The following is a 10787-nucleotide window of genomic DNA, read 5'->3' as shown; positions in this document are numbered from 1 at the left end:
ATGGCTGGGGACTGAGTAGGAGATGGTGAATGGAGAAGTGTTGAATTAAAAGCTCAAGATATGTCCTTTGCGTCGATAGGCGTAGGAGATGATGATGATGATGATGAAGACGATGATGAAATTTAGTCAAGTATTTTTAGAAGTCTCTTACCATGATGCAACAGAACCCACCACGAGGACATTGGCAGAGGCTTGGAAACTAAATTAACGAAATGCAAGATGGTCTAGATTAGGTTAAAGATATAATTTAGTAGCTAGACGTATAATGACGTTAGAATCCGTAATGAAATTGAAGGGCTGAAAAAAAATGTGAGAGGATCAGAACTTGGAATTAACTCTCGTTAATGTCTTGATAGTTTTTAGAAAATAATAAATTCTTGACACAGGAAGGTCGTATTTTTAGATTTAATGTTACGAAAAGACCTTAAATATCTACAGTAAATCTATGTGAAACACTTACTGTTCCGGTAGCCCTCCTTTCTTATTTAGCTATGGAAAGCAGCTCTTCTAGAAAGACACTCCAATATCAAACCATTGGGTAGCGCCATAGCCTCTGTATCGTGGTCTTCCACTGTCTTAGGGTAGAGTTCTCTTGTTTGAGGGTACACTTGGGTGAACCATTCTATCTTATCTCTCTTCCTCCTGTTTTTTTTAAGTTTTCACTTTCTATGTGAAAGATTTATTTCAGGTTATTGGTCTTCAGATATTTCATTTCAATTATTCATTGCTACTCTTGTAGTTTATTTATTTCCTTATTTCCTTTCCTCACTAGGCTATATACCTGTTGGAGCCCTTGGGCTTATAGCATCCTACTTTTCCAACTATGGCTGTAGCTTGGATAATAATAATAATAATAATAATAATAATAATAATAATAATAATAATAATAATAATAATAATAATAATAATAATATGTATTAGTTGGAGACTTGAGTTCCGCATAAAGTTATGGAGAGCTCACTAACTGTTGAACAAGCTAGCGAAATGACTATAACGATCTATTTGCTCACTAACATTATTTTCGTGTTCACTTGCTCGGTTATTTAATAAATCATTTCTTTCCCTTCACAAAACAGTTATCTTTTATATTTTATTAGTGAACAAATACCTTATGATGAAGTACAGTAGATCAGTGAAAATATAATCTGCTTTAACGATTGGGGACTATGAAACGTGAAGTAGAAAATGTTGAACGGAGAAGTATTGATTTAAAAGCTCAAGATAGAGACGACTGGCGAGATCTAACCGAGGCCTTTTACGGCGATGGGCTTATGAGATGATGAAGATGATATATATATATATATATATATATATATATATATATATATATATATATATATATATATATATTACACAGTATATATATATATATATATATATATATATATATTACACAGTATATATATATATATATATATATATATATATATATATATATATATATATATATATATATATATATATATATCGCCATCGTCAGGTGAACTAGTCCACTACAGGACAAAGGCCTCAGACATGTTTTTACACTCGTCTGTTTATGGTCTTTCTATGAAAATCTATACCCTCTCATTTTCTTAGTTAATTAATCCATTGTCTTTTCTTTCCTCTGCTTCTTTTACAATCTTTAAGGACCCATTCTGTTATTCTTAATGTCCATCTTTTTTCTGTCATTCTTATTACATGTCCTGTCCGTGTCCATTTCTTTTTCTTATATGTTAGAATACCCTCTACTTTAGTTTGCTCTCTTATCCATTGCTATTTATCTGTCTCCTCTATCATTCTTTCCACAGCTCCCTGAGTTGTAACAAGCCTATTTTCTAAGGCTTTTGTAAGGCTCTAAGTTTCTGATGCATAAGTTAATTATGGTAGGACAATTGGATTAAATATTTTTCTTTTTAGAGAAAATTACATATTACATTTCATAATCTTATTTTGTTTACCAAACACTCTCCATCCCATGCTCATCCTCCCTTTAATTTCGGTCCTAAGTCCAGGGGAAACACTTAATGTCTGTCTTAAGTACATATATACCTTATAATCTCTGGAGGTTCGTCCATAACCCTTATCTGTTGTCTCTCCGCATTTTCATTGAACGCTATTTTAGGTTTACTCGTCTTCATTTTAAGTCTTGCATTTCTGTTTTCTATATTTAGATGTATTATCAACATTAGCAATTGATATTATGATTCACTAAACAAAACTATGTCGTCTGCAAATCTTAAGTTGTTGAGGTATTTTCCATTAATGCTAATTCCTACATTTTCCCAATCTAAATTCATAAAAAAACTTCTATGCATGATGTGAATAAATTAGGAAAGATGGGGTCTCCCTGTCTGACTCTTTTCTCAATTAGGATTTTCTCAATATATTTTTATAGTTTTAATATTGCTATGCTTCCTTTGTAAATATATATATATATATATATATATATATATATATATATATATATATATATATATATATATATATATATATATATATATCTTCAAGTGTTCTAATGTAAGATTCATCTATTTCTTGTCTTTGAAGGACTTTTATTACTGCTGAAGTTTTGACAGACTCAAAAGCTTTTTCGTAGTCTATAAATGCCATACTTAGTGGTTTGCCATACTCTGCTGACCATATGTATGTGTATATATATATATATATATATATATATATATATATATATATATATATATATATATATATATATATATATATATATATATATATATATAATGTATATATACAGTATGAATATATCAGTTAGATTATTTCCTTCATTTCATAAAGAAAATTCAATTTGCAAAATGATCAGTTGAGAGTAATTTGCCATACTTTCTGTAACTGTCGTTTTACTATACCTTAGCCCTGGAATAATGTCTAATGTTCCTCTCCTTACAGGCTCCCTGCCAGCATCACGGATCACCTTTGGAGTTCTGGTGCCGGCATTGCCAAGAAGCTCTTTGTGGCCACTGCCTTTTGACCGGCCACCTACGAGAAGGCCACTTAGTTGAGAAAGGAGCAGTCTTTGTCGCTGAAAAGAAAGAGGAGATAGTCAGCAACATTTCCCAGCTCGTCAACGACGTTGAAATGAAGAAAGAACTCATCATAAAACAGATGGGAGATCTCATCAGCCAAATTGCCTTGAATACAGAGGAGAGTCAGATCCTGCATGACTCGAAAACTGAAGCAGAGAACATTTTAAAAAACATTCCTAATGTTAACTGTATCGATTCAGCTCTGACGTTGCAGGTCTTAGTGAACAGTCTGGAGACAGGCACGCAAAAGATTCCCCTGTCACGGATTAAAATGGTTGACAGCAATTTCTGTGACAAGTGTAAACCTTGCCCTGATGTCGAAGCTGTGCGTCCTGCTGTGAAGCTCGAATCTTGCACATCAATGGAGGAAGATGCAGATGACAACAGAGAAGGTATGAACACGGAACCCCATTCGCCTTTGGAGAGAGAGGCCAACGAACCTTTCAAGTACCAGATTAACGAAACGACTGATAGATACATGAGTGAGAGTCAACATTCAGAAAGCGTCATAGGGGAAGTTGGTGAACGCAATTCTCTAATTTTTACCAGAAACGAAAACTTGAATCATGCCAATGTAATAGCTCTAAGGACAAAGGCTCCTTGGCCCTTGCGCTGCTATGTCATTGGGAATGATGGCCGAACTGGAAAACTGAAGTGGGAGAATGATAAGCTGCATATGTATAATTTATCAAGAACTCAGAATGATGCGCAATTTATGATTCAGGTAACAAGTTTTTGAAAAATTCTTTATTTTGGTTGACAAAATTGTAAATGATGAAAATTTACCTAATTTAATTATGTTAATTTATAATTAACTATTTGTTTTTAAATATACTCTTCTTCTTTCGCACTGTTATCCCTACATAAAGGGGTCGGTTGCCTAATGCACCATCCTCCAATGTCTTATATTTAAGGCATCCTCTTCCACCAAACTTCTCTCCACAATTTACTTCACCTTATCTCGCTACCTAATTCTCTGCCTCCCTCTCGATCTTCTCCCCCTCCTCACCAACTATCCTCAACACGTGCCCACACGATATTAGTTGTGATACTCATATCTCCTCTGTAATCTTTAGTACGTCTGGCTTTCTTCTTATTTCGTTATTTCCAATCTTTCAAGCAGTGATATTCCCATAATCCACCTCAGCATTCTTATTTCTATTCTCTCAAGCTTTGCTTCCTCTTTTCGTCTTAGAGCCCATGTTTCCGATAAAAACATTGACTCTGGTCTTATTTTTGAACTACAGATCTTAACTTTTAGCTTGATTGGCATTTTCTTATCGCATACCACTTCTGCTAACTCCCTCCACTTCCCCCAGGCTGCTTGTATCCTACTCTAAACTTCAGCCTCACATCCTCCCTTCTGACTTACAGTAGAACCGAAGTATCTAAACTGTTCCACCTGTTTTACAATCGAGCCTCTTCTTTCATGCATGGCTATCCTGCCCCTACCTTCCTTCCTGCGCACTATAGTTTCAGTAGTATGCGCACCCTCAAGCCACCCCTCTCTGAAGTCTCTTGCCACTCCTCAGCCCTCTGTAAGTCTTCCTCATTTTCAGTGCTAATCACCAAATCATCTGCATGTAGCAATTCCCACAACTCTTCATTTCTAATCTCTTCACTTGACACATCCAAGACCAGCACGAGTAAAAACCAGCTTAATGCTGACCCCTAGTGTGATCCAATACTAACTTCAATATACTTGTCTCCCTTTATTCCACACATTGTGAATTATTTGTTCTAGTGACTTTAATGTAAGCTATCTGTATTTCACCATCAAATATCACTCTTCATTCTCAATTTCAGTTGAGTGTGGTCGAATGGCTAATATCAGCAGAGAGTCCCGAAGTGTTCCTTGACTTGAGATCTGACCAGCATTATTTGGGCCGTGTCTACATACGTCTCTATGGCCACTTACGACGTGCTCAGCACTTCCTAGCCCTGTGCTTGGGTTCCTTGGGTCCGTCATATAAATTCAGCAAGTTCCATGGCGTCGCAAAGAGAGGGGCCCCGGGCGAAACGCTTGCCGGTGGTAAATACATCACCGCGGAGAATACCGTAAGCATCCAGGGTCTGATTCCTGGACTGGAGTGGGGAGGGCATCACATCAGTGAGAAGAGGGTCGGTCTAGTGGTCGGTGCCAGTGGTGGTAGGCCCACTGAAGACGCGTTTTTCCACATCTGCACGAAGGATCACATCGGTAGGAAATTCGCCTGTGTCTTTGGAGAGGTTGTGAGTGACATGCGGGTCCTGAGAGATGCCGTCCGCCATATGCAGCAGTCTGATGTTCAGATTGCAGATGTGGGAGTGATACTTTCACAGGGTGTATAGTTTTTGCACATTCAATTCGCCGATTTGAAAATACAAAAAAGACGAAAAATGACACTGGACATTTGTATTCCTCGGTGAAGGTTAAAACAACGATAAATAAAACTTTTGGTAATGAAATGAGACATGTAGATGTTCTTTAATGAAAGTCAAACCACATTCAAGGCTTTCAACTATCTTGTTCTTTTAGATAGCTGTTGAGATAATGACTATCTTATTTTACTAACAAGTTCATTCCTTATTTTCGTATCCCTAAACTCAGGAATTATATGCAATCATTACTGCTTGTGTGTGATAGTTATGATATTGACAATGTTGTCAGTATTCTATTGGTTCTTTATGATAAAGCATTTTTATGGTAATGGCGGTTCTAGGAAATCCTCTCTCCAGACACAAAATCTTTTCCCATAACGTAATTGTTGCTAGGATGTGTTGCAAATTTATCATCCTTTATCGCCTTCAAATATAAATATTGTTACTGAGATTTTGACATTTCCATGAAAGTAATATGCATAAATATCAGTTAAAAATGTGTGACGCAGTAATGATAACACGAGTGATCAAGGGACCCGAAGGTCAGCTTCACATAACAAATGCTTAAATATACAATTGCTTTTCCTAATTTCTTCTTAGACTTTTTAGGATCTGCATTTCACCCATGTACACATTGCCGCCAGCACCTGGCCCATCAGGCTCGCTTCACACGAGCGCATTTTCTCCATGCGGAGATATTTCCGCTCGTTAGGAGACATGTCTTCACATGAGAGGATTTTCCCAGAATGTCCTCGTAGTTTCTATAAGCCGTTACACTGGAACCGCGCGGGTTAGCAGTGCCAGCGGTTAGTAAACACTACCGCACGGAAATTCTTCCGCGCGGGCAGCGTGTGAAGGGCCTAATTTATCTTCGTTGATTTCTAATCCCCGCTGACAAAACCGCTCATGTGAGGCGAGCCTGAGTGCCATTCTTTGCGTAGTCTCAACAACTTTGGAGTTTATGGGTCTACCCACCGACCTTCCTTCTTTAGTGCGTTCCAACACCATTCATAGTATTTTTAGCCTCACCCTTACGTGCTACTGTACTTGCCCTGCACATGCACTGCTGTAATTCATTCGATGGTGGAAAAATTATATTTCTAAATAAAATATTTTCACGTTATACTCTTCTTCAACCTTATACCCCAACTCAACTTTCAAATCTCGAGGTAAAAGAATGGTAAAATCTGCATTGATTTTGCTTTCTCGTTGTAAAGAATTTTATGTTGGCCTATATGAATATTAAAATAATGACTGATATCACCACGTACTGCAATAAAAAAAAAGTTATGAATATGTCATTAATTGTGTAAGTTCATCATAATATGAGGTGTTCTATTTCTTCTGGAGGGGGGCAACTTGGCTACAATTCTTTAGGAAATTTTGTGATTCATGAAAAAACTCCTTTTAAGAGTAGTAAGTATACCAGCCTTAAAAAAAAAAAAAATGGAAATCCCATGTGAATTTTGTTTTAAAAATTAAATTCTAGTAACAGGTAAAGTAAAATATGAGAGCTATAGAGAGTTGAATTGACGTTACAAAGACTTAAAATATAATATCAAGATGCTATATAGGATCTACAGACAATTGCTCGTACAATATTAAATTGCAAAACAAATGTAAAATGACGCTACCAGAATACATATGACCAGTGAAAAGGTTTCAGAGTTAAAGTGTACAGTTAGAATCAAAAGAACACCGACACTCGGGGGGAAATCTTTCGTCAGATGTCTCTATTGTTCCCTTGACAAAACTACTACGAAATGGGCGGAGCCTTCTCCAACCTTAGCGACAAAGACAGTAAAGGGCTGTCTTTGTTAGCAAAAGCATACAAAAGTTACAAATCGAGTTGCTATATTTCAATTCTTTATTATCAGTTGACTTCTCAACTATCCACTGCAGATACAAAACACACACACACACACACACACACACATATATATATATATATATATATATATATATATATATATATATATATTATATATATATATATATATATATATATATATATATATATATATTTATATTTATATATATACATATATATATATATATATATATATATATATATATATATATATATATATATGCACAATTACTATTTTTTCGTAGGAGGGGCCAAGTGGACACTACAGGCAAGGGTCGGGGGGGGGGGGGGTTGTCCTCTTCACCACCCCTTGTCCTAGCCAGTCCGACACTGAGGAAATAAGGAAGTCATTTCTGTTTTAGGGGTGTGTGGACTCGTGGAGAGAAGTTAAATGAGTATTCTTGATACAGCCTGTAGGATATTGTGTCATTGCCTAAATATTATTTGATAACCGTTAGTGTTCTAGCAAATACTTTTAACCATATTCATTATTGGTTGAATTTTAAAAGATAGCAGCAGTAGAATAAAGTAGTTGTTGTTGTTTTTGTTGCTGTAAGTTTAATAAGTAACGAAATTTAAGTATCACCATTGCATAATAGAAAATCAGCGACGGATACAATATATACTGATGACTTCATAACACCTTGAATACAATAAGAATTTATTACTTCGTATCGAAAATAAGTGGAGGTAAATGAGGACACTATTACATTCTGGCAAAGGCTATCAGAAATTTGTTTTATTGACGAATCATGTAAAAAATACAAGCTTTTTAGACTCAGACCGACGTAATTTTCAGAAATTTTGTCATGAAGCTATGATATACCTATTTTCCCAAAATGTATTCTCCTATAAGCACAAAATCATTCCCCATGCTAATACCGTGACTGCAAGTTAAATAATTGCTGGTAGCTTTATCTTGAGAAATTACATTGCCTGGAGATCAAACTGACTTCTTATCAATTTAATGCACAACGTTCTCTCAGTCTTGATTCAAATAAACTTAACTCTGTATGATAAAATCCCTATTTACAGTAATCAAGTGCCCGAATTAACACAGCTATGTGGTGATGGATGTGGGCTCTGGACCGGGTGAATTAATCTAGGTATATGGGCGCTTAACGAGCGAAAAACACATCACTATCCGTGAAGCTCTAGTTCGCAGTGTTCGAGCAATAGTCATCCATACCAGCTCCTCCGCCTATCCAGATAGTAATTGAACCATAATTTCTACAGCTGATGCAGTAAGCGACAAAGGGAAAAACCAAATATTAGAATAGCTCGAAAATAAATGTTTGATTGTCCTTTTAATCACTAGATAACACAGATGAGGAGCAATACCCTTGGATTCCTTGATATTTTCTCTCATTCTTCAGATTTTATTTTCTGAGCTTCTTCCTCTATCCCCTGACATGTCTTGTTATGTATTCATTTTTTAACATTTTTGTTCCCCTATTTCATTCTTTATCATTTGTGGTCCTTTCTTTCATTCTTTAATCATATATTTATCAAACATTCTCATTATTTTCAGAATGAATGGCCTTCCCCTCCAGTGCTTGTCTTAGACCTTCAATATTAGTTCCTAGCTTCTCACTATCCATTCTTGATTAGGCTGTGGGCCCAGGGATCGAAGGTCCAGCGATCCCGAAAAAGGAGAAGTCTCCCTCCTACCGGTAGCATCTCACTTTGAGTGCTGGTTGGAGGATTTACCTACTTGGCCACGTCCACCTTTGTTGCCCCTACCTCTGAAGGGGCGTCTAGAGGTTCCTCGAAAGGAACCTCGAGACTTCGGCCTAAAGGACGTTGATTGCCTTTCAAAAGCTGGGGTGAAAACGGGCGACTGGGTCGCCACCGTTTGGGGCACCAGCTGGAAGGTGGTGGTTGGCTGTGCCACCGTCTGGGGCACCATGGCCATGGGAAGCTGTTGTTGTTGCCTAGGACGAGGGGGCACTCTTGGTCGTTTCGTCTTCTTTTTTGGCTGGGGACCCTCTTCAGCGGAAGACTTTCTCTTGGAGGACAAGCCCCACTTGGAGAGGAGATTCCTATTCTCCATTGCGGCTTTGTCCACGACCTCTTTGACCACTTCACTTGGGAAGAGGTCTTTTCCCCAGATGTTGGAGGCTATCAGCTTCCTTGGTTCGTGCCTCACCTCAGCCAAGGCAAACACGAACTCCCTGCAAGCCCTTCGGGCTTTAATGAAATTGTACAGGTCTTTGGTGACCGTCGCCAAATGAGCCTTGGCGAAGACCATGTACATGTCTGGGGTTTCTGCAATGCTTGCCATTGTCTCTAGCCCAGTTTGCAAAGACATAGAGGGGGCAAGTCTTTCTTTTGTCTCCTGCTCCCTGCTTAGGTGAAAGTCCGACAACTTTGGGAGGTCTTCACTGAACTGTCATCCGGCAATGTCTGCCTCCAGCTTCCCGACTGAGAAGGTGTTGTGAACATCCTTCCAGTCCGCCTCATCAGATGGGAAGGCGAGGGAAAAGGGTCTACACTCCTCGAGTGTAGGACAAGGTTTTCCTGCCTCAACTGCCTTTAAGGCTGCCTTAAACTCTTTGTCCATAAAGGGGAAGGGACGGGAAGAAGCAGCAATGAAGGAAGGGTGCTTCTTGCTGAGAGCCGGCACCTTGGAGCTAGTGAAGGCCCTCTCCTTCAAGGTCTTGGTATACAAGGCCCGGTTTTCAACCTATTTTAAACCTAACGAAAGCATAATGGCGGTATGTAAACATCTCGCCTCATCTATAACGTCACAGCCAACTTCCCTCAATTCTTCCAACACTCAACCCCCATATTGGAAGAATATGTTCAGGAACTCTTGAACAAGAGAGTTATAAGGAGGGCGAAGTCCATCAAATTCCAAGGAAGGCTATTTTGTGTTCCGAAGAAAGACTCGGAAAAGCTCAGAGTCATTCTGGACCTATCACCACTCAACAAGTTCATAGTGAACTACAAGTTCAGAATGCTGACGCTTCAACACATAAGGACCCTTTTGCCCAAACAGGCATACACAGTCTCCATAGACATGACGGATGCGTACTGGCACGTTCCAATCAACCGTCAAGTTTCCCCCTACCTAGGGTTCAAGCTACAGAAAAGGCAGTACGTCTTCAGAGCCATGCCCTTTGGTCTAAACATAACCCCAAGGGTATTCACCAAGCTTGCGAATGCAGTCATTCATCAACTACGCTTAAAAGGAATTCAGGTGGTAGCCTACCTGGACGGCTGGCTGGTGTGGGCAGCATCCAAGGAAGAGTGAACGCAAGCCTCCAAGGAAGTGATCCAGATCCTGGAACACCTAGGATTCAAGATCAACTTGGAAAAGTCTCGACTCAGAAGTTCCGGTGGCTGGGTGTCCACAGGAACTTACAGTCACACTGCCTCTCTATTCCATCAAAGAAGAGGAGAGAGATAGCGGGATCTGTCAAGAGACTCCTTCAATCCGCCAGGATATCAAGAAGGCAACAGGAGAGTGTGTTGGGGTCCCTCCAGTTTGCCTCAGTGATAGACCCAGTGTTGAGAGCTCAATTAAAAGA

At 38.5% G+C, this 10787-nt stretch overlaps 1 protein-coding gene across 2 annotated transcripts in view; it reads left to right on the top strand.

Moving 5' to 3' along the window:
• LOC137628704 (uncharacterized) overlaps positions 1 to 6499 on the top strand; it is a 39500-nt gene extending 33001 nt beyond the window's left edge. For both annotated transcript variants that reach the window (XM_068359865.1, XM_068359857.1), the window contains exons 3-4: positions 2887 to 3747; positions 4830 to 6499. In XM_068359865.1, the coding sequence (XP_068215966.1) occupies positions 2887 to 3747; positions 4830 to 5354 (1386 nt within the window). In that variant the 3' untranslated portion in view covers positions 5355 to 6499. The remainder of the gene's footprint in view (positions 1 to 2886; positions 3748 to 4829) is intronic.
• The last annotated feature ends 4288 nt before the right edge of the window (positions 6500 to 10787 follow it).

This window comes from Palaemon carinicauda, chromosome 2, assembly GCF_036898095.1.
Source record: "Palaemon carinicauda isolate YSFRI2023 chromosome 2, ASM3689809v2, whole genome shotgun sequence".
Lineage (NCBI taxonomy): Eukaryota > Metazoa > Arthropoda > Malacostraca > Decapoda > Palaemonidae > Palaemon > Palaemon carinicauda.
This window is presented reverse-complemented; position numbering and strand designations above follow the sequence as displayed.